Source organism: Pseudorca crassidens, chromosome 2 (genome assembly GCF_039906515.1).
Source record: "Pseudorca crassidens isolate mPseCra1 chromosome 2, mPseCra1.hap1, whole genome shotgun sequence".
NCBI lineage: Eukaryota > Metazoa > Chordata > Mammalia > Artiodactyla > Delphinidae > Pseudorca > Pseudorca crassidens.
The window spans coordinates 113,325,538-113,350,566 of NC_090297.1; the positions used below are offsets into that span (position 1 = coordinate 113,325,538).

The 25,029-nt window shown below is 43.8% G+C and overlaps 1 protein-coding gene across 6 annotated transcripts in view; it reads right to left on the minus strand.

Annotated features, from left to right (window-relative positions):
- Nucleotides 1-24,302, minus strand: part of ARHGEF11 (Rho guanine nucleotide exchange factor 11) — a 111,707-nt gene extending 87,405 nt beyond the window's left edge. For 2 of the 6 annotated variants that reach the window (XM_067728247.1, XM_067728249.1), the window contains exon 1: nt 22,889-24,298. In XM_067728247.1, the coding sequence (XP_067584348.1) occupies nt 22,889-22,920 (32 nt within the window). In that variant the 5' untranslated portion in view covers nt 22,921-24,298. Of the gene's footprint in view, nt 1-22,888 lie in introns of all 6 variants that reach the window. The other 4 variants (XM_067728252.1, XM_067728251.1, XM_067728250.1 and 1 more) reach the window with 3 other exon arrangements.
- Between the last annotated feature and the right edge of the window lie 727 nt (nt 24,303-25,029).

Consider the following 25,029-nt stretch of genomic DNA (forward strand, 5'->3'; position numbering starts at 1 on the left):
CAGGGGCCCGGGTTCCATCCCTGGTCAGGGAACTAGATCCCACATGCATGCTGCAACTAAGAGTTTGCATGCTGTAACTAAGGAGCCCGTGTGTCACAACTAAGGAGCCTGCTTGCTGCAACTAAGACCCGGTGCAACTAAATAAAAAAAATATTTTTTTAAAAAAAGATCAAGCTCACTTTATTAAAAAAAAACAAAACCTGCAGAAATGGGGGCAATAGTACCGAACTCAAAGGGTTCTTAAGAACACAGCAGCATAATTTACTATTAAGAGTAACATGGTATCAAATATCCCTGCTCCCATGGCTCCTGGTCTCAGGTCAGTGAGATTTAAGGCTAGAAGCAAAGGCTGTTGCCTTCATGTTAAGATTAAAAAAAAAATAAGAAGAAGAAAGAGAAAAAGAACTAACTATAGATAAAGATGTAGTCCTTTCAGACTTTCAATAATAAAGTAAATACAGTTGTACCTCAGTATCTAAGGGGGAATAATTCCAGGGCTCTTCCACCTGCCACCCCCGGAAGCTCAAGTCCCTAATATAAAATGGCAAAGTATTTGCATATAACCCCTGACATCCTCCCATATCCTTTAAATCATCTCTACATTACTTATAATACCTAATACAATGTAAATGCTATGTAAATAGTTGCTGGTGCACAGCAAACTCAGGTTTTGCTTTTTGGAACTTCCTGGAATTTTTTTTTCGGAATTTTTTTTTTTTTTGCGGTACGCGGGCCTCTCACTGTTGTGGCCTCTCCCGTTGTGGAGCACAGGCTCCGGACGCGCAGGCTCAGCGGCCATGGCTCACGGGCCCAGCCGCTCCGCAGCATGTGGGATCTTCCCGGACAGGGGCACGAACCTGTGTCCCCTGCATCGGCAGGCGGACTCTCAACCACTGCGCCACCAGGGAAGCCCTTTTCTGAATATTTCTGATCCAAGGTTGGTTGAGTCCATGGATGCAAAAACCCAGGACATAGAGGGCCGACTGTAACTAACAATCAGGATGGGGAGGATGTAGAACTTCTCAGGACAGTGTAGTTTAAACATTTTCCTATCAATAATCTCTGAGTATTCTTTTATCAATCATACCCATCCAGGGTAGCAGCAGGCCTGCAGAGATCATTTCATTCTCTCCCCTGATTCTGAATCGCCTTGCCTCGAAGTTCCCAACGTACTCTGCATCATAACTACTATGGCACTTACTGTACTTACTTGTTAAATTAAAATTACTTGTTTATATGTCTGTCTCTTCCATTAGTCAATAGATAGTGACTGACACACAGTGGATACTAAATGTTCACTGAATGAATAAAGGAATGGATAGAAGGACTTAATAATCCCCTTTTTATTTATTTTTAAAGAATCCCTAGTGAGGGAGAATCCAACATATGCTTCACATGTCTAGCAAAAAGTTATAAAATCCTGATTTTTCTCCCAAACTCAAAAAATATACAGATTAGAAATGAAGAGGCAAAGCTCATAATTTGCCAACAACATGATTTAGAATCAAACAAGCGGTTCTAAAATCTTTTAACAAAAAGGCTATGAGAATTATTGACTTTAGCAAGGTAGCAGGATACAGGATAACTACATAAAAATGAATATCCATACATACTGACAAAAAATAACTGAAAATTGATATTTAAAAACTATAATTTAAAATGGCATCTAAAATATGAAATATTTAGGGATAAATTTGACAAAAGATGTGTAAGACCTGTACACTAACAACTACAAAACACTGCTGAGAGAAATTAAAGACCTAAATGGAGAAATATCCAATGTCCAGAGATCGGAAGACTGAATATTGTTAAGATGCCAATCCTCTCCAAACTGATCTATGGATTCAACACAATCTCAACTGTAACCCCAAAGAGGCATTTTTGTAAAAACTGACAAACTGATTTTAAAATCTACATGAAAATGAAAAGGACCTAGAATAACCAAAATAATTCTGAAAACAAAAGAACACTAGAGGGAATTCCCTGGTGGTCCAGTGGTTAGGACTCCACGCTCTCACTGCTGAGGGTCAGGGTTTGATCGCTGGTCAGGGAACTAAAATCCCACAAGCTGTCACAAGCCGTGTGGCGCGACCAAAACAACAACAACAACAACGCTAGAAAACTTGTATCATCTGATATCAAGACTTATTATAAAATGACAATAACCAAACCAGTGTTACTGACAGATTAAGGGAACAAAGTAGAGTCCAGGCCACACACATATGATCAACTGATTTTCAGCAGAGGTGCCAATGCAACTCAATGAGGAAAGAATACTCTTTTCAATAAATAGTGCTAGAACAACTAGATATCCATAAGCCAAAAGAGATAATAACCTCAATTCTTATCTCATACCCTATACAAAAAATAACTAAAAATAAAGCACAGATCTAACGTAACAGCCAGAATCATAAAACTTCTAGAAGATCTTACTTTGAATTTGGCAAAGATTTACTTAATCAATACAAAGAGTATAAACTATAAAAGAAAAAATTGATATAGTGGCTTTCATCAAAATTAAGAACTTTTGGTCTTCAAAGGCACTGTATTTTGCTGCATGCAAATGTGAAACAAGTTTTAAAAGATATCGTTACAAAAACGAAAAAGCATGTCACTGGGAGAAAATAGTTGCAAAAACATATCTGACAAAGAAATTGTATCTAGAATACACGAAGAACTCTTACAATTTAATAACTGAGTTAATACTGAGCAATTATGCCCACTTAAAAAATGGACAAAAGACCTGAACAAACACTTCACCAAAGAGGACATAAGCATGGCAAACAGGCACATAAAAAATGTTCAGCGTCATTAGTCATGAGGGATATGCAAATTAAAACCACAATAAGACATATTACTACATACACACTAATATGGTTAAAATTAGAAAGACTGACCATACCAAGTGTTGGCCAAGATGTAGAACAACTGGAACTTTCATACATTGTCTAGTGGGAATGTAAAATTGTAAAACCATTTTGGAAAATAATTTGGCGATTTCTTATGATGCTAAGCATATACTTACCATATAACCCAGCCAATCCTCTCCCAGGGTTTACACAAGAAGAAGGAAAACATGTGTCCGCACAAAGCCTTGTACATAAACGTTCATAGCAGTTTTATTTGTGGTGGTCCAAATGTCCATCAACAGGAGACTGGATACATAGATTATCCATAAAATGAAATAAAACTCAGCAATAAAAAAATACATTACTGATACATACAACAACATGGATTAACCTCAAATAATTGTGCTGAGTGAAAGAAGTCAGGCAAGAAAAAAGGACATAGAGTATAATTCCATTTATATAAAGTTACAGAAGATGTGAACTAATCTACAGTGATAGAAAAGAAATCCCTGAGGATAGTTGCCTGGGGATGGGAAAGAAGAGAAGAGAGAGAACGAGATTACAAAGGGGCATAAGGAAACTTTTGGGAGTGATGGCTATGTTTCTTGTCTTAATTGTGGGGATAGTGCCACAGATGTACACAATGGCAAAATGCATCAAATTATATACTGTAAATGTATACATTGATTGTAGATCAAATATACCAGAATAGAACTATTAAAAGGAAAAAAAAACGCATTAAGGGAAAAAAAAATTCTGAGTCCACACTGGAAACTAAACATTGCCCTTTTCAATTATAGAGATGCAGGCAGTCTCTATTAACTGGTAACACAAGTGTGTCCCAAGACATTCTGTTCATTATTCCGGGTCACAGTGCTGCTAGACCGTAAAATGAGGCAATGGCTTCTGGATTTAAAACAGGAGAAAATCGCAATATGTACATACACACTTGCATTCTATCTCTTTACACACACAAATGATTAATCAATTGGTGCACAGGCAAGTCCTAAATACCCACATTAATGGAGAGGCAGCACAAGTATTCAGCAAAAACGTATAATACAAAAATCATTTTCATTTGCCTTTGTAATCGAACACGTGGTCTTGTTTTTCAGAAGATATATCTAGGGATGTTGGGCTTTGACTAACGTTAAAATAAATTCTTTTCCCCCCCTATTTTTTACTAGAGCAGGAGCTAAGGAGTTCAGAGGCGGCAAGGATAAATTACAATGCTGACATGGATAAAGCAATTGAATTAAAAGCATTCACACATATCCACCAATGTTATATACTTACAGGGAAATGTCTGCCCACGTGCTCCCCACTCACTCTCATGAGCTCTCCAGAAGAGCTTTTCTGGGTCTCTAAATGCTTGTACCTCAGTGTGAAAGGTGGCAAAAGCCAAAGATTTAATGCTGAGATTCTGTCAGTAAATTCTCAGCAATTACAGTCTCTGATGAGCCAGTTGCTACTTAGGAAGGAGGGAGAGAGACAGGTGTGATGGGGTACACAATTCAGGTAGAAGAGAGCTGTTCAAGAGGATTTTAGGCCAGCAGAATAAGCTGTTCTTAGATGCTTTCAGGTGGGCACTACAGAGATGCATCCTTCCAGTCCTAAAGCCTTTATTTAGTATTTATTTGGGCACAGCAAATGCTGAGCACTAAAAAAGAGAGAAGAATCACAGATACGTCCTTCCTCTGCAATGTTTCTTATTCAAAAAGGAGACAATGACAAGGACACATTTAAAATCAAATTAATAACCATCAAGGATATAAATTTCATTATCATTCAAAATGCATCTAATATTAAGTCTTAATTGTGTGGCCATGTAATGGGAGTTTTCAATCTAAGCAATAATGATAGGATTTCAAAAAAGGAAAACAGCCCAAATAAATGAAAACAACTGTTGGTTATCTATGCTAAAAAGAGGGGCAAAGTAAAGCAGTGGTAAGAAAATTAGACTAAATTCAAGTCTTACTTTCCTATTCTAGTCCTGACACTATGCAGTCACAGGAAAACTGCTTAATTTATGCTTCAGTTTTTCATGGGAACCCTAATCTCATAGTGCTAGTCTAAAGATTAAATAAGACTATATGCACAAAAATTATCATCAAAATGCTAGCATACTGAATCCAGCAACATGTAAAAAGGATTATATACCATGACCAAGTGGAATTTACCCCAGGAATGCAAGGTGGTTTAGCATAAGACATTTCTCTAAAGAAGATATACAATGACCAAGAAGCACGTGAAAAGATGCTCAACATCATTAGTCATTAAGAAAATGCAAATCAAAACAATGAGATACTACTTTACACCCACTATAATAAAAAAGACAAATAATGACAAGTGTTGGAGAGGATGTGGAGAATTAGAAACCCTCACAGACTGCTGGTGGCAATGTGAAATGGTGCAGCCACCTTTGCAAAACAGTTTGGCAGTTCCTCAAAATGCTAAACACAGGGCTATCCTATGATCCAGTCATCCTCCTATGAGGTATATACCCAAGAGAACTGTAAACAGGGACTCAAACATATACCTGTACACCAATGTTAACAACAGTATTATTCATAAATAACCAAAATGTGAGGCTTCCCTGGTGGCGCAGTGGTTAAGAATCTGCCTGCCAATGCAGGGGACACGGGTTCAAGCCCTGGTCCGGGAAGATCCCACATGGCACGGAGCAACTAAGCCCGTGTGCCACAACTACTGAGCCTGCGCTCTACAGCCTGTGAGCCACAACTACGGAAGCCCGTGCTCTGCAACGAGAGAAGCCACTGCAGTGAGAAGTCCGCGCACCACAACGAAGAGTAACGCTCGCTCACTGCAACTAGAGAAAGCCTACATGCAGCAACGAAGACCCAACACAGCCAAATAAGTAAATAGATAAACAAAAGATGGTATATATACACAATGGAATACAGTATTATTCAGCCATAAAAAGGAATAAAACTCTGACACATACTACAACATAGATGAAACCTGAAAATACGCTAAGTGAAATAAACCAGACACAAAAGAACAAATATTGTATGATTCCATTTACATGACATGTCCAGAATAGGCAAATCTATAGAGACAGAAAGTAGATTAGTGGTTGCCCGAGGGTGTGGGGAGAGGGGAATGGAAAGTGACTGCTAATGGGTATAAGGTTTCTTTTTGGGGGTGATGAAAATGTCTGGTATTAGATAATGGTGATGGTTCCACACCTTGAGTGTGAATTTTATGGCATGTGGATTATATTTCAATAAATCTGTTACAAAAAAAAGAATATATGTGAGAACACTCAAACTGTAAAACTGCAAAGTAATGCACAAACACAAGGGATTATTATGACGCAAATAAATGGCTGTGGATTGTGAAGTCATGAAGGTTAGATGAAGTAGCAATTAAATCAGCCAATTCACTAACCCTCAAAAATCTTGTCTGCAGGTATGGGAGGTGCCCAGCCTGCTATGTATTTTACATCTAATGTATTTATCTCTTGACTTTAGGGTACATTTATAAACAATTCGCTTTTCACCTCTGACCAATAAAGATATATTAAAGCTAAGATGTATGGGGGAAGGGAACAAAATCCCATAGAAACCCACCCTATTCCTAAGTTTAAGACGTTTGTAGGGGTAAGGGAGAGGGGAGAATGGGGAATGACGGCTAATGAGTAAGGGGTTTCCCTTTGGGGAGATGAAATGTTTTGGAACTAGATAGAGGTGATGGTTGTACAACGCTGTGAATGTACTTAATGCCACTGACCTATATATTTTAGATGGTTAATTTTATATTATGTGAATTTTACCTCAATTTTAAAAATAAAAGCACAGTCTGTTGGTTAAGGGGGAAAAAAAGATGTTTGTATCTGTGCCACAGTAAAAACAGTAGTGATTTTTAACTCAGTAATTATGCCCATCATCTCCTGCCTAGATTACTGCAAGAGCTCAATAGTCCTTCCTGCTTTTCTCTTGAACCCCTAGTCTATTCGTAATACCAGAGAAAATCTTTTAAAAGGTGCATCAGATACGTCACTTCTCTGGCATCTTGAGTGACTATTCCTTTATTATTCATTTCATATTTTTTGAACACATATCTCAGGTTAAATATCTGCCTGTAAATATTAAATCCCCATAACCTCTAGCACAATGCTGACATACCAACCTGGGATCAATACACATTTCTTGTTCAAGTCAATTAATTGCCAAATAAGACTTGAAGGTAAAATCAGGAAGCAGAGGAGATTCCTTATCTCTACCAAGCTGCCAGTAAGCTCCCTGGCTGTGAGCTGTGATGCCTTTATTCCACCCTTGCTGCTTAAGGGTGCTTAGATCTTTTGCAGGTGCCTTCCCAACTAGCCTTTAGGTTCCCTAAAGTCAGGGACCACCAGTCTCCATTATCTTCCCCAAGGTATCTAGAAGAGGGGTAAGCACATAATACAGGGCAGGAGTAGATGCTGATGGAGATGATGGCAGCCAGAATGAGATGGGGGATAAATCTGCTACAGAGGCAAGAAGAACCTCAGTTTCCAGTGGGATTCATGCTGCCCGCTTGTTATCTCATCCTTCCCTCCTCACCACCCCTTCTCCATGCCCTCCCGAAGCTGTGGGCTCCTAGCCCTCTGAGTCAGTAATCCTGCCTCAGCCAATTTATTTTCTAATCTTGTAGCTTTCATATAAAAGGCTCTCCATGAGATTGATGGTGACAGACAGGACGGCCCCACAGATGAGCAGGCTCCCCTGTTAATAAACACCAGGGAGGGAAGGCACCCCATTCAGGGGAAAGACGGACGAGCTAAGTTGTATCAGAGGGGAGGCAATTCCAAAAGCTGGAAAGAGCTATCGAAACAGTGTGTCCTGGGGGAACCCGCCTCCAAGGAGGGAGAGGAAGAAACAGAAACTAAGCCAGCTGAAGAGAGATGCCTCCCTCATGCCCTAGGCTCTTCCTCACAAGTATATAGTGAGGTTAGAGTACAACAATAGATGGCAAGTGCTTTGAGGAATAAAAGCACTGTATATGGTTGGTACTGCAAGGATTATTATATTAAGTGGTTCTTTTACTTTGTCTGGTTTGTGTCCTAGTTCTTCCAACAGTACCCTAATAAAACTCCCCAAGCACTGGATCACCAAGACAGGAAATGAAATGAAGCAGACTCTCACTCAAGAGCCCCTGATGACACAAGCATCAATTTGGAGGCCGTGGCAGATCACCAGCAGGGTCAGATGCAGAGAAAGCATCAGTTTTGCATCTGACTTTACTCTCCCTCAACTGAAGACAAGAGAACTTTAACCACTTTGGGAGATTTTTTTTTTTCTATCTTCTCTAGCTACCTTCCCATCCTTTTGCTCATTCCATGCTTCCTAGCCTATAAGCACTATTTCTCAGACCCTCCTGCTAGAAAACACACACACACACACACACACACACACACACACACACACACACACACACACACTTTCCCCAACTGGGAGGATCCTTTTCCAAAGTAACCAAGCTCACAGGGCTCCCAAGGAACTCAATCTCTGGTGTAAAGAATAAAAGCGGCAGGGGCGAGACCATGGGAGGAACACACAGCTCCGAGTCCCAGATCACTGTATGGCTGTTACAGAGAAGGTAGGGCTAGAATGGTAGAAGATTTTGTCTGCGTTTACCTCCTTCAGCAAAGACTAGGAGGTGGAAAGCGATTTCTGAGATCAGTCCTGTGGGGCTCCCCGGAGCTCTGGGTGATTAAGAGTGTTAAACAGGGCCCAAACCAGACACCCTCCTCAACCAAGGAGAGGAAGCCCAGGATTTAGAGCCAGGGACCTAGGTTCACTACAGTTGTGATTTCAAGTCTCAACTCCCGTGAGCCTCCGTGTTCTCGTATATAAAGGAGAAAAACAACTGTAATAAGTATATATCAGAATGACTGTTAAAGCACTTTCCAAAAAATAGTAAAGTGCTGGACAAACCCCAGTTGTTATTCCGGATCTTCCCCTATCCACCCTTCTATATACTTATACGGTTGGATGTAGCGTCATATGAGAGAACAAAAGGGTGTAGGACTTGGGTTTCCCTACAGGGCCAGATGGATTAGAGTTAGCAGTTAGTAAGTCTGAAAAGTTGCAAGAACTTTTAACCAAGAGAGAACCAGTCAACACTTGAACACTCGCCGATTAAAGTTATTGGAAACACCCCAACTGGAGAATTTAGGGCACTAGCGGGCACCACGTAAAGAGGACAGAGCTCAGTTGTAAGTACTACAGGAGTATTACAGATGCCAGAAAAGATAAGCAGATACGACATAAAAATCAACAGGGATTTATGTGGTGAGAGATACAGGAAAAAGGAGAAACCTGAATCACGCGGTTAATCAGGTAAGACCTCACTAGGAAGTAAGTTTGGAAGTGGTATTTGAAGGACAGGAGGGACAAAAATTAACCATAAAGAAATTAAGTGACTGTGGCAAACTGAATTTTCCAAAAGTAACCACGACAGTATTTCCCATTCTTCATGCACTCCCCATCAGGAGGTGGCGTCCATATCCCTTCCCTAATCCTGGCCAGGCCTTTGTGACTCCCTCCACTAATAAGAGTAGGGCAAAACTGACACTATGTGATCTCTGAGGCTAAGAATCTATAGAGATTAGAGATGAGAGATGAGAGATGAGAGATGAGAGATGAGAGATGAGATGAGAGATGAGAGATGAGAGAGAGAGAGAGAGAGAGAGAGAGAGAGAGAGAGAGAGAGAGAGAGAGAGAGAGAGACCTTTGAAGCCCAGGCCAGGTCGGCCCCTATATAACTGCACCTGTTTGAGAGATCCCAATTGGGAACAACTGCTTAGCTCAACCCAGTCAATCCCCAGAATTTTGAGCAAAATAATTAGTATTATGTTAAGCCAATGTTTGGGGTGGTTTGTTATGCAGCAATGGATATTTTGAACAATACTGATCTGTGCAAAGCCTCCATGACCAGGACAGCTAAGTCACACCTAAGGGATGGGGACCTGGCTCATCCAACTAGAGACTATAAGATAGGAGGTAGTAATGAGAATAATAATAGCTAGCATATACTGAACTCTTAACTATGTCAGGTATTTTGCTGAGCACCTTACATGCATTACTTTTACTTAATTTTTGCAAGAACCCTACGAGAGAAATACACTTTTTCTCATTTTCCAAAAGGAAAAACTGAGGCTGAGAGGGACGGAGTAACAGGAAACCCAGGTCTATTTGACACAAAAGTCATATTCCTAACAACTAGTCTGTACTGCAACATGGTGAGTAGAACCTTAAAGGAGTGACCGAAGTTCCACAGATTAACATGAGAGTTGGATGGATCTCAGAGATCAAATCCAACTTTCCTATTTTACGACTGATGAAACTGAGAGGCCTAGCGAGGTTAAGTGACTTAGCTTAAAACTGTATCCATTACTCAACAATAAAAAGACAAGTAAACAGGGACTTCCCTGGTGGTCCAGTGGTTAAGAATCCGCCTTCCAATGCAGGGGACGCGGGTTCGATCCCTGGTTGGGGAACTAAGATCCCACATGCCGTGGGGCAACTAAGCTGGTGCGCTCTAGAGCCCTCATGCTGCAACCAGAGAAGCCCGAGGGCTGCAGTGAAAGATCCCGCATGTAGCAACGAAGATCCCGTGTGCCACAACTAAGACCTGACGCAGCCAAATAAATATTAAAAAAAGACAAACAAAAAATGGACAAAGGATTTGAATAGACATTTCTCTAAAGAAGACATGCAAATCGCCAATAAGCACATGAAAAGATGCTCAACGTCATTAAGAAAATGCAAATCAAAATCACAATGAGGTACCACTTCATACCCACTAGGATGGCTATAATCAAAAAGACAGACAAAAAAACAAGTATTGGTGAAGATGTGGGAAAACTGGATTCTCACAGTTTGTTGGTGGGAATGTAAAATGGTGCAGCCACTTTGGAAGACAGTTTGGTAGTTCCTTAAAATGCTAAACACAGACATAGCATATGATCCAGCAACTCCCACCCTAGGTATATACCCAAGAGAAAGGAAGAGATACATCCACACAAAAACTTGTACACAAATGTTCATAGCAGCATTATGCATCATAGCCGAGCAGTGGAAACAACCCAAATGCCCGTCAACTGATGAATGCATAAACAGAAGGTAGTGTATCCATACAATGGAATATTATTTGGCCATAAAAAGGCATAAAGTACTGATATGTGCTACAACATGGATGAACCTGGAAAAATATCATGCTAAGTGAAAGAAGCCAGGCACAAAAGGCCACATATTATATGATTCCATGTAGAGGAAATGTCCAGAACAGACAAATCTACAGAGACAGAAAGTAGATTCATGGTTGCCTGGGGCTAGTTGGGTGGTGTGGAGAGTGGCTGCTAACCGATAGGAGGTTTAGTTTGGGGTGATGAAAATTTTCTGGAATTAGATAATAGGGATGTTTGCACAACTCTGAATATACTAAAACCCACTGAACTGTACACTCTAAAGTTATGAATTTTATGGTATGTGAATTATATATCATAAAGCTGTTAATTAAAAACTTGTATTCAGGGACCTCCCTGGTGGTCCAGTGGTTACGACTCCGCGCTTCCACTGCAGGGGGTGTGTGTTCCATCCTGGTCAGGGAACTAAGGTCCTGCATGCTGTGCACTGTGGCCAAATAAATATTGTATTCATTCATTTAGTAAAACTTCACTGAGCATCCATTCACTACACAGTCCAGGCACCGCGGGGTACACACAGATAAGGCCCCTGAGTAGTTTAAAGGTGCCACACTGCTTAGGGGAAGAATGCTCAGTCACTTCTGAGATTTTATTCTTCCCAAAGTCACTGAACTTACCCGGCCCCAGAGTGCCACTCTTTCCCCATCATTAACCAACCAGGAGGCAGAGAGGGAGGGAAGTTTCCTTCCTCTTGGACAGTGAATGCAAACCTCAGGTCCTATGGGGAGGCCATGGGCAAGGAAAGCTTATCGGGAAGAGATTAAATACTCAAGAGACTTGATTCCCGATTTACCAATCTCTTTTCCTGGAGGACATCCTTCACCTGTGTCAAGCAAACCTGATGTCTGGCTCCCTCAAAGATTTACACATTTTTACCAGTGAACCTGGCCAGGGGGACAGGAAAATGGAAAGAGCACTACGCTAGGGCTCCGTAAACACAGATTTTTTTTTTGTTTAATCCCAATCCCATTGTTTACTAGTTTACAGACTTAGGCAAATCATTAAAGCCTCCCTGAGCTTGTTTCCCCACCTCTAATATGGGAATGCAAATACTTGCCTGGACTACCTCAATAAGATAACAGACCAAAAACACTTTGCAAACTACATATCATACCGCAGAAATACAAAGAAGCGGCGTCATTATGGCACTGTTATCTCGGCCTTATAAACCTTCCATCTTTCTCTCCCTGTCAATTGTGTCCGCCCCTACTTTAAAAGCTGACTTCTTCTCTTGGGTCTAATCTTTCCTTCAATCCTGTCACACATCTCCCCTCCTGCCTGTCCCACAGCAGACTCTGATGTATGCTAACCTCTGACTTAAGACAACCTAGTTCTACCTGGAAAAAAATGAACTCAAAGGCCTATTGATGGGGACTAAGGGGCTCCATTTTTTTCTCTTCTTTCTGACCAAACTTCATAAAAGAATTGACCAGACTATCACCCTTTCCTCACTGCCTCTTCCCTCTTAAACTCACTGCAAACTGGCTCCTCCCCACGTCCCCCCAAGGCCGTGAAAATCTTCCTAGTTACTAAATCCAGACACTTCTCTATCCTTTCCATCCTTTGCCTCTTGGGAGCACTTGACACTGCTGGCCACTCCCTCCCTTCATTTCTGAGATTCCACACTGCCCTGGCTCCTGTTTTCCTGCCACTCCCCACCAGTCTCTTGTGTGGGATCCTCTTTCTTTGCCTCACCTTTGAATGCAGTGTCCCTCAGGGCTCTGTCCAAGGCCCTCTTCTCACTCTACACCCTGTCCTGGACAGCCTCACACTTCCACCACTCGGTCCAGATGTTGATGACCCACATCCCAGCACGCCCTCCTGACCTCCAGGCCTGTATAACCAGCTGCCAACCTACCAAACAGCTTCCCTGGGATCTCCCACAGGCGCTTCAAACTCATCATGTCCAAAAGGGACTCCTTACCTCAATCACGCTCTTCCTCCTCAGTTCCCTTTTTCATTGAATAGTACTACCCGCCAGCCCAAGCCAAGGAAAAGGCTGTCAGCCTTGCCCCCGCCTTCTCGCCCTCCCCGTCCCATAACCAACTACTTAGTCTTCTAATCCTTCATTTTTCTCCATCTCCACTGTCACTTCCCTAGTAGAGGCCACCCTCACCTCCTGCCCAGATTACCACAATGGGCTCCTAATTTGTCCTCCCTCTCTATTCTTTTGTTCTTTCAATTTAAATGTCCACACTGCAGTCGGGTGATCTTGTTTTTCTAAAAGCCTATCTTACCATGTCACTCCCTACTTGTATTGCAATGGTGCTTCACTGCTCTCAGGATAAAGTCCAAAACTCCTAATAGGGAGGATTACATGATTCCCAGGCTCTAGCTCCTGTACGCTCCTGTTTCATTTAATTAATTGTTCCAAGGTCTCGCTATAGACCATAGCTACTTTCAGCTCCCGCGACACCATGTCCTTCCTTTTCTTCTGTCTTCAGTACATGCTGTTCCCTCTGCCTGGACTTTCCTTCGCTCAAGCCTGGCTCTCATTTTCTGGCCTCAATTAAAGGTCACTTCCTCCAGGAAAGTTTCTTTATCGTCCCTCCCATTTGCTTCAACTGATATCACAGAAGAGTTCAGGGTGGTATCATACAACTCCTGCTTGCCCGCCGGCTCCCCACACAAAACCACAGGCTCGGGCTTCCCTGGTGGCGCAGTGGTTGAGAGTCCGCCTGCTGATACAGGGGACATGGGTTCGTGCCCTGGTCTGGGAAGATCTCACATGCCGCGGAGCGGCTGGGCCCATGAGCCATGGCCGCTGGGTCTGCGTGTCCGGAGTCTGTGCTCCGCAATGGGAGAGGCCACAACAGTGAGAGGCCCACGTACTGCTAAATAAAAACAACAACAACAAAAACAAAAAACAAAAAAAACACCACAGGCTCCCAGAGGGCAGGGTAAGCAACTTATTCACGTTGAATCCTAGTGGCTTGAGGGGCACCAGCCAGTGAAGACTTGTTAAATGGACCAATCCCCTTATTTGAGGGATAGCATGAGTATTCCTAAACCTCAGACCCTATTCCTGTGAACCCACTGAAGCCCAAGTGGTTTTCTGCCCCCATCCCTAGGGCTCGGAGAAAAGGGTCTGCGGTTCTAGTCTCATACAAGGTCCCATTCACAAAGCTATTTACTACACTCTCTCCAGCCACCTCCCCCCAGAACAACAGTGGCCTTTCTCTGCAGCAGCAGTCTCTTGGAAGGAAGCTTCTGAGGGCTGTGCTCTGGGAAATGAATGGGGCCAGCCTGGGGCAGGCAGGACAATGGCAGGGTGGGCCCTGTGCCCCGTCAGACCCCTGCAGGGAACGGCAGCCCGGAAACCAGGCCGCCAATGGGGAAATCCCCCCGAGAGCTGGGAGAAGCTGAAGGCAAGCAACCGCAACAAGGCTGCTCTGTCCCAAGAAGAAATACCAAGTGCCCAAGACCTAGCACCCAGTAAGAACAAGGGGAATTCTTGGTCTCCCTTCCTAGCAGCAATGTTCAGAGTTGCTTTCTTGAAATCCCTTGGGTAGGCATGGAGGAAATTGGAAATGTCAAGAATGAACTACAGTTCAAGTCAGGTAACTGAGGGAGGAGTATACCTCGTATAGAGAGAACTCTACTGAGCACGAGAAGACAATCTAGAAAAATGAAGAGACATCGCTTTTGAACCCTGAGAAACAGGATAAGACACAATAACCAACATAAAACATGCAAAGAATGGAAGAGCACCAACATTTATTTATAATAGTCGACCACGTGCTAGGGATTCTGCTAGATCTTTTATATAAAGTATTTTATACCAACATACGAAAGATAATGAGTCCAATTGCTATATGTATGTGCAAAAGGAATGTTGAATAATATAAATATACTATAGAGTTTGATGATATTAACCAGAAAAGGTCACCCTGAAGGAATTAAGACTAGCCGGAGTTGGGGAGAGAAAGAGAACACTCATATAAAGATGTGGAAAGAGTGATGTGGGCCTGGGAAACAGGCTAGCCTACCTGAAGCGGGATGGTAGGGGACAGTAATAAGACCTACAATTAGTGAGATGTGGGCTGAACTGAAGCAAGAAGACATGGATCCCAAGCTGGGGAGTTCGAGCTGGAAAGGAAAGACACTGTGCAAAGAAGGTTTCCAGTGAAAAAGGATCGACTTAGGACGAGATCTTCCGCACCTTATTTTTAACTAGTACCGTCCTGTGTTTGCTCAATGTGTTCCCAGAGCCATGCCTGTCAGTCCTCAGTTTAGAATCAGCACAGGTCTCAGCACCCAAGCACAGGTCTTCTCGCGGCAGCTGAGGAGAGTTCAGGCCAATCTGGGGTCCTTGCCAAACCAAATGCCTCAACAACACTCACCAAATGTTTGGCACTACAGAATTCACAAAATGCTTTTACACAAATCGTCCTGATCACACAGCTAGTTAGCGGAAAAGCTGGGACTCACACAAAGCTCTTCTCACTTCAAGTCCTATACTCTCTATAATCATGCTACTAGGATGGTTTCTGCAGAGATATCCCTTGAGCCCTGGAGTTTGGTCTGCAGTGGGGGAGTGGGGTATGATTAATTAATCAGGATATCAAATATATGCTAATCTCCTCAAATCATGACCCCATTTCCTAAGGGAGCTCTCGGAACTCACTGCCTCTCTCCCTCTCTTTAGAAGACTGCACTGAAGACCTCTAAATCTATTTGGTAGAAACAGCCTAACCTAAGGCCCTCAGCAAGATAAGTATCATTCGATATGCTATGTTCAGTGAATTGCTGGGTACCAATGGGAGGCAGAATGACTTTTAATGATGGTCTTAATCTCTGAAGCAATAGCCAGTCTCCAAAACTTGGGAACCAAATCTGATTCAGCCTTAACATACATATCCTGTTGGTTTTCCTTCCAAAATGTCTTTCAAATCCTACCCTTCTTTGTTCTCACATTATCTTTTGTTCTCTTCCCACCTACATAATAATATTAGAATTCTTTCCTTAAACATTCCTTTTATCACCATATATTACACAAACCTTGCTGGTTCCCTTTCTCCTACCACATCCAGTCTGAATACCTTTATCCCCCCCACGCTCCCACCATACTCACCTTGACAGCCTAATTTCTCTGCTCTACAAAGACCAATACTCTTACCATCCTGAGACCACCCAATGCTTGGTTCTGCCCCAGAACCTTTGCTTATGTTGTTCCCCGGTCTGAAACAGCTTCCTCTCTTTCTTCAACCTAAATAATTTCTAACCACCCCTCCCCTGGCTTTTCTCACTAGCGCCAACTTTCTACTTGTCTCTAAATGTACCTTTTTGGTCTACATCAAGATTCAGTAATGATGTACTACCTTTTTATTGTTTTGTGTTGCTTCATTAATTACATTTCCCAACAAGAATGTAAGCTCCACATTCTTGCAAATTATCTGTCAGAACACTAAGAACTGAGCTGTGCATGGAGCTATTTGATAAATATCTGCCGTCCAACCGACTGATTGCAAGTGCCACAGATCATAGGTCATCATCTGGAAGGTTGTGAGACTGGTCCCGTTCCCTCTGTGATTTGATGCCAGTCCACGACTGGTGACTATAGATCCCATTGCACCATTTTATGGTAGCTTTAAACACTGGAGGACAAAGTGCTGGAAATCAGGCCTCTGAAATCACTTCACCCTAACTTTTCAAAGCTCCCTTCTCACACATTCACGTCTTAGTTTGCTATTCTTTAGAATGAGGAGAATCCTGAAGAAGTCAATGAGGACGACAGAGGGATACCAGTGACTTTAGGGCCTATGTTGAAATCAGAAGTAAAAGACAGGAAGATGGACTTAAATTGTAGCAAAGGAGGAAATTCCCTGGTGGTCCAGTGGTTAGGACTCGGCGCTTTCACTGGGCTGGATTCAACCCCTGGTCGTGGTCGGGGAACTAAGATCCCGCAAGCCACACAGTGGAGCCAAAAAAAAAAAAAAAAATTGTAGCAAAGGAAAAATTGGGATTCAAAAGAATTTACAACTGTTCAACTCATGGAACCACAAGAGATCACTGAAAATGGGAGCCCCTCAACCTTCTGGACCAGCTCAGGAGATGCCCTATTTGGAGTCAAGAGGAAAGGGAAGAGGAGGATCCCCTAAGACTTAAGACTTCTGTGATTTTCCCCTCAAATCTGTCCAATTGTTTTAGGACCATAAATCTGGGTGTTCTTCCAGGCCTTGAAAATGTCTTCCAAATCCTACTCCAATTTTATTGGGGGCCACAGGTTTCCCCGCCTCTCCCCACACTTCCACATCACTGTGCTTCTTCCACTTTCCCCTCCCATTTCATCAGACAGCTCTGTTCCCTGGTTTTTTCAAACTTTCGTTTTCACTGGTTTTCAGGAAGGCAGATAGGATTCCTGAAAAAAAAGTCCTGGCTCACTGAAAGAAAGGGCACAGGCATTATGTTTTCAGAGGCTCAAAGAACATAACAGCTAGAAGGAATCAAATCTGAGAAGTTGGCTACCCTAATTCACTCAGCTATTTACTTGGATGCTGGGGGTCTTCCATCAGGGCTCCAAACCTCTTTTCATAGGGGATCTAACACAACTTTTCATAAAGTAATGATTACTTTTTTCTTTTGAGACCACAATCTGCAACTTCTGTAGTCCTGCTTCCCTCCATGGGGCAAAGGAGTGACCCTGGATGCCACTAGCAGGTCTATGCTTGGGTCTTTTCCCAATACGGTGATTGAGGAAAGAAGAATGCACAGTCCATGGGGAAAAGGGTTTCCAAACCACATGACAAATCTTGAAATTAAGTTTTAAAAATAATAAACCAATAAAATGGATTTTTAAAGTCAGTGCCACTATGAAGATGTGAAGCAAATTCAGTCAGTATAGATTAAAACCAATTCCTCTTACGTTTTATGGAACTTCAGCATTCAGCCCTTTCACATACATCAGATTCCCAGATCTTTAAAGCAGTATCACTGCTATCCAAAAGACACTATCCAAAAGTTTCCAAACTCTATTCCACGAAGGTTGCGAGCTTCCAGAATTCTTTTGTCTTTATACCAATTTGGGAATTAGCCATGTGACCTTCACAGAATCTTTTTTATTTCTGATGAACTCATTGTCATTTAACTTGTCACATTTTTTGTCTACCCTCCTAAACAGAACAAAAGGGACTCTGACTATTTTAAAAAAAAAAAAAGCTAAATCAATTTGTTCATCAAAGGGTGCTCTTTCAGAAATGTTTTTGAGTATGTGAAGGTAAGCTCAGCCTTTTCCTGCTCATAATGGTGATTAATCACCAAATGTTTCATCTGCAAATCCACTGCCATCTCTCATCTCACGCCTGGAGAGCACAAGGGTACATTCTGGAGAAGACTCAGCATTTCAGGGGACTTACTCTTTGTAGTTCTGGATCCCTGTCACTGTTCTGGGAGGCGAACCTCGAAACTAGGCAGAAACTCAGCTGAATGTCTGGGGGTTTCTTGTTCCCAGGGCTCAGTAAGAACCTGAAGTGCAAAGGGGGAGCCTGAGGTGGGACGAACCTCCCCCCACCTCCTTCTCAGACAAGCCCAGTCTCCTCAGCCTAGGCTACCAGCTTTTCTTCTCTACAAACATCCACTCAGCCTGAAGGCTCTTTCCCCCTTCCTCTGCCTTTTTCTCCCTCCTCCTCCATACACTTCATGAAAGATTTTGCCTCTTCTTAAAAAAAAAAAAAAAAAGGCTACAGGCTAGGGAAAAGTTACATTCAATCTCAGATCCCTGATAAGGAACAGTTGCTGGCTCTGGGTTTATTCTGAATTAGGCAAGTCATATGCTTCTAAAACAAGGAACAGCCAGAGATCATAAAACAAATCCTTTCTATCCCCATCTAAGGAAGCCAAGGTAGCTCAAGCCTCTCCCATTCATCAAAATTCCTGGGAAGGAGATTCAATAACCTTCCCCTTCTCATATTCTAGTATCATCACCCAACCCTGACCACTAGAAAAGTATGCCTTCTTTCTAACCTCATGCACTTCTGCAACAAAAATGCCTGTTCGCTCTGGTTAAATTCTTCAAAACAATGGAAAGATCTTTCAGTCACTCTTAATTTGTTTTGGGCCAGTTCAGAAAGTAGTGCATGATGTTAAATCAAATCCATGAGTTTACCATCTACAAGTTATAGAGTTTTGGTTTAGAAAGCAATTTGAAATATATCATCTAATTTGATTTGTTTTTAATGTTGTTTTTTTAAAAATATATTTTATTTATTTATTTGGCTGCATCAGGTCTTAGTTGCGGCACTCGGGATCTTTTGTTGTGGCGTGCGGGCTTTTCTCTCTAGTTGTGGCACATGAGCTCCAGAGCGCACAGCCTCAGTAGTTGTGATGCTCGGGCTCTCTAGCTGTGGCACGCTGGCTTCAGAGCATGTGGGCTCAGTAGCCGTGGCACACAGGCTTACTTGCCCCTCGGCATGTGGGATCTTAGTTCCCCCACCAAGGATCAAACCTGTGTCCCCTGCATTAGAAAGCAGATTCTTAACCACTGGACCACCAGGGAAGTCCCTATCTAATTTGATTTGCTCCTTTCAATAGCACCGTGAGAAAGACACAATAAGTGTTACAATCCTCAAATGACAAGCTATGTGAAAATGTTTGTGAACCGGAAAGCATTTCATATAAATGAGCTACTGCCTTACATATGAGGAAACCAAAGGAGGCATGTGATTTGCCCAAGATCACACAGTTAAGGGGAATGCCAGGGCTCAAACCAAGAACTCTCAGCTTAAATCTAGTACTTCTCCATTTGCTTTGGTCCTCACATAAGCTAACTACCTCTGAACAGAGAAAAGCTGTTTTATGGATGCAAACTCCTAACCCATCTGGCCATCTCAAAAACATTTGCCATGGAGAACTAGGCAAATGGATATAGATGGCTTAGCAAAACTCATTACCATTCCTATAAAAATACGTCAGTATTATTACCTCTGCTTGCACTATCAAACACACATTAACAGGCAATAAATTGTCCATGGACAAAAACTGAAAAGGACATGAACAGCTACAATTTAGCCCATCTTTCGCTAACAACTGATTAACACTGTAAGATCAAGATGAGCTGCAAATACTTCATGTTTCTTTGGACCCAGAAGTCACTTCCCAAGAGAGGATTAAAGACTCTGCTGGATAAATATTCCACAGCCTTCTATTCTTCGAGCCACAATCTCTCTCCATAGACATGGTCCTCCATGCATATGTCCTAGAAAACACGCATCACCTAGGAAGCCTTCTCTAATTGACCTTACTTTGACTACACTTGAAATTAACACATGAATGTTGAAAAATCTGAAACGGATGAATTTATACAGGCTGACATGTTCACTCAATCCAATATTCGTTTGTCAAATATTTAGTGAGCACTCACCCCATGCAAGGCACTAAGCCAGGCGTGCAGGCTATAACTGAGCAAACAAAACACAGTTCCTACCTTTACAGAGCTTATAGTCCAGTGTTGCTTTTATGTGGTCTTCAGGAGTCTTAAACCTTTCCTAGTTCCTCAAGTAGATTGCACGATCTTTGTAAGCAAGAACTGCATACTTAAATTTTTTGAAACACTGAGCACAGCACCTTACACTATGCTCTCTAAACAGCAAATTGATAAACTAAAAGAGAATCCCTGACTCTATAATCTGAAATCCCTCCACTCAATCTCTCCAGTATGGTGTAAAATTGCGTAAAACTGTAAATTATTTAAAATCCACAGGGTCTTGAATCTGAGATGTCAAAATAGCCCATAGAATGAACCTACTGCTAAAGGGGTACGATCCAATACAACTGGAGATACCGTGAAGGGGACCCAAGTCCCAGAACTGATCCTTTAATGGGGAAGAGAATTGGGGTAGTGGTAGAGGTGAGGAACACTCTCACCCTGCGAAGCTCCATTATCCCAAGTGCAAGGGGGTTCTGAAAAGCATCTTACCCTACTGCCAGAAAGAATAAAACGGGGCCCCCGCCCCTATTCCACAGGACCAGTATGCAAACCTACTTAGACAGGGTGGGGCAAGAGAAAGAGCCTCGGGTTCAGAATCAGAAGACCTGCGACTGAGTCCAGATTCTGCCAATAGTCAGGGAAGGTGGCACTGGGCTAGCCAGGTATCCCCTGTGAGCCTCAATCACCCCTTCTGTAAAATGAGAAGAATAACCTCTGATTTGTCTGCCTCACGGAAATATTGGGAGGCTCAAATGAGATACATTCCTATGAAAGCACTCAGAAAAACCATGCTATACAAATCCTGAGAGACTGTGAGGGTATGCAAACTCCCAGAGGAGCATCTTACACTATAGCCCAGGAACCTTCATTGCCTTTTTCTTGTACCCCCAACACCTGGGTTTCCATCTGCTTATATCTCTGAATTCAGAGAAACAGTTCACCCCCAAATCTCAAAAAGGCAAGTGCGCTAATTCCCGAATTCCAAGAGGATGAAGAGAAGGGCAGCCATGTAACCATTTCAACTTCTTGCCTTGACACACGCTTCAGTTCTCCCTTTACAAGAGTCAAACTAGAGAGAAGCCAACAAAAAGGGGAAGGGATGGAGGTTCAAGCAGCCACATATACTATCTGTCCTTTGTGGCTATCTGCCTTCTCTCCACTGCCAAGTCAGGTCCCCATCTGGGGACTGCTGAACTAATCTAAACGGGACTCTGAGGCAATACAGAGATTAGTGTTTGGGAGAGAGAGATTGTATCATTTTAGGCCACATTCCACAGCCCAAAAGAAATTATTATCAGCATGGATTATCAGAGGTTAACTGGACAGGGAGAAAACAATTGTTCCCTTGCAAATATTCTTCCCTATCTCTCCAATATATTTCTTTTTTTCCAGGCCCAGTCCTTCCATTTGCTTGTTCAGTCCTCCAACCAACCATCCATCCAGCACCCACAAAACTACCCTAAAGACTCTCAAGGAGAAAAGGTTGAGCAGGAGAGGAAGGGAAAAGGCAGACACCTTACAAAGTTGTAAACTGTAGTGTTACCGGTGATGGGGCGACTGGGCAGACTCTTGGGGGAGGTGGGTGGGGGAGGGCATCCTGTGCTCCGACTCTAAGGGCCAGTGCCTCTGCCCATCAGGCCTAAGAGCCTAAAGCAACTCCTTTGGGCTCTAGGCAGAGGGAAGGCCTATTTTGCAGAGTCAAGCTTATTAAAAACGGCTTGGAAGATTTAACCTAGGGCATCAGCTGTTTGGCAGATTTCAATTAAACCCCAAGCTTGGAGAGGAAGAAATTCTAGTGCTGACCTATGCATTTTGGGGGCCATTATCAACCACCGGTAAAAATCCAGACCTGTATGGGTGCAAAGGCTGTTTCTGTCCCATCATTCAGGCCAAGAACATCCTCCTCATTCTAGAAATGGGATCCACCCCATCACCAAGCCCCACCATTCCACAACAACCAGCCGGTGGAGGCCCACGCCCCTGCCAGGGCCCTTCCCCCAGCAGCTCCGACACCTAAAGCCGGTCCCAATCACCCTTGGGGTCTCACGTGACCAGGCCTGTGCCCGCCTCCCACCCTTAGGCTGGCAAGTTAGGGACTCAAATTCAGCCTCTGGCCTGGCAAAAGTCAAAGGCGGCTGGAAAGCATTTCCCCCTCTTTCCCCACTTCTGGCGTCACTGCCTACTGTTTATACTTAAAAAACACTGAATCAGGAGATATGTTTTGAACACGGACACACACAGAGGGAACATAAACACACATGCCTGGAGAGCCCCCAGAGACCCCACCAATTCCCACAGCCCAACAGAGACCCTTCTTTTGAAACCCTTTATCAAAATGCAACACTTTCCCTCCCAGTCCTTCCTTAAGTAAGTGTTGAAAAACCACATTATTAGCAAACTTACCTGTCTATACTCTGGGGTAACCTTACACTCATGGTTTCTCAGTGTCTCCACAGTTCCAGAATCCTGTAGTTTTGATGTCTTGATCAGGACTGAATCGCTTGCAATTTTTAAGAAAGGTGAGAGGATGGCCTCCCAACTTGAAGACAGAATCCTTTTTCTTCCAGCTCTCAGGACCCTGGTAACTGAAGCTCCATTCTACTTCTACCAGTTAACATGGTCTCCTTTCTTAGCCCCCTTTTCCCCTCCCCCCCCTTAAAAAAAAAAAACCAGAAAAAACCCGAAAGAAGAAGAGAAAAAACTATGACCTTCTTAGAAACCAAAAACCCAACCACAAATCTCTTCAAGGTTAGCGCTATGGGCTTAAAAAAAAAAAAAAAAATCACAGAAAGAATGTGCCTTCAAAATATCAATCTTAACTGCAAAATATAGATAAAAACCATCCTTTTAATCTAGTTTTCCTAGCTGTCCTTCTGTTGGCAAGACAGCCTCAAGCTCCAAAGGGGGAAAAAATAATGCTCTGGTCTCCAATGCTTAAAACGACAACAAATATACTGAGGGACCAAAAAAAAAAAAAAAAAAAAATCCAAATTGACACCTGGAAAAAATCTTCCAGCTGATTTGCACAGTAAAAAAATAAATAAAACCATACACTAGTATGTACACAACAGCACTCCTTCCAAGTCCAGTGCAACCCTGGGAACCAAAATTATGAATTTCCTTAAAAAAAAAGCTTTTATATGAAAGGTTTTGAAATTCTTAAATGAGCCAATCGCACCAAAAAAAAAAAAAAAAAAAAATCAAAGAACACCTGAAATGCAATGCTTTTTACCTTTAAAATGGTAGCAATACCACAAACCAGAGAAAAATCTCTGAAAATATTCTCTCCTTTTCTTTTTCCTTTAAACTTGCAGGTTTCTCCACCTACCCCAGCCTGACTCCCAGCCTAGGTTCGGCCTTCTTCTGAAAGACAATTTCCTGAGTTAGTTCTGTTTTGCTCCTCCACATCCAGGATCCGAAATTTTCTCTTGCCTCAGCCTCCATGAAACGGAGATTTCGCTTCTTCCCGTTCCCCCTGTTCTCCCTCTCGCCTGGCCAGAAAAACTGCTCCCTTATTATTAATAGTTTAGATTATTATTGTGGATTTGAGTTCGAGGTGGGATATTCCTCCACACCAGCCTCCCGGACAATCCGATCGCCTGGCTTCTCTCGCTCGGCCTCTCTTTTTCCTCCCTTTCCGCCCCTCGCCTAATCTCGCAGGCAGAAGCCCACCGCGCCTGGCGCAGGACCGCGGGCGGCCTCCGGCTCCCGGCCCCGCTCGCCCGCTCGCCCCACGCCCGACCGCCGCGCTCCGGTCTCGACGGCCGCGGGACTCCGGGCTCGGGCGCAGGCAGGGAAGGCGGCGGCGGCGGCAGGCCGGCACGGGCAGGCGTCCGGCTCCCGGCGTCGCGGCCGCGCTCGCCTCCTTCCGGGCCCCTTCCCCCCCGGCTCGCCGCTCGCTCGGGCGCAGGCCCGGCCGGCCGCCCCCTCCCCGCGCTGCCCTCCCTCCTCCTTCCCCGCGAGCCTTTCTCCTTCCCTCGCTCCGGCGGGGGCGGGGCCGCAGGCTCCTCCTCCCAGCGCTGCCCGCCGGCCTTTCCCCTCACGCCGCGGCTAGGGGCGGGGGCGGGAAGCCGACCGCCCTTCCCTTCCCTGAGTGTTGAGGCCGCGGCTCCCGCCCCCCGGCACCTCTCTAGGTCTCCGTGTGCGCTCTACCCCGACGCGACCCCTCGCCGCCGGTTCTCGGCGGGTCCCCTCCGCGGCCCCACAGTCGCTGGCCCTGCCCCTCGGTGCGGCCTAGCCGATCCCGAGCTTAGCCGGATCCCTGGCTTTTCCCGGCCTGGCTCGCCGGCGACCCCGGCCCGGACCCCGCGAGTCACACGGCACTGCCTCCGCCGCCGTCACCACCCCGGCCGCCTTCTCGCTGCTTTCCCTTGGGTGCTTTTCCCCCTTTTACTGCCCTGAGCTCAAGACCTGACCTTTGTTTCTTCCCCCTCTTCCCACCCTGCTGCGGTGCCCGGCGCTCCTAGGCCCCCTCCCCACGTGGACTGGTTTTTGCGTTCACCATCGTTAACGCCTGCTCTCCCACCGCCTCTGCTCACACTACC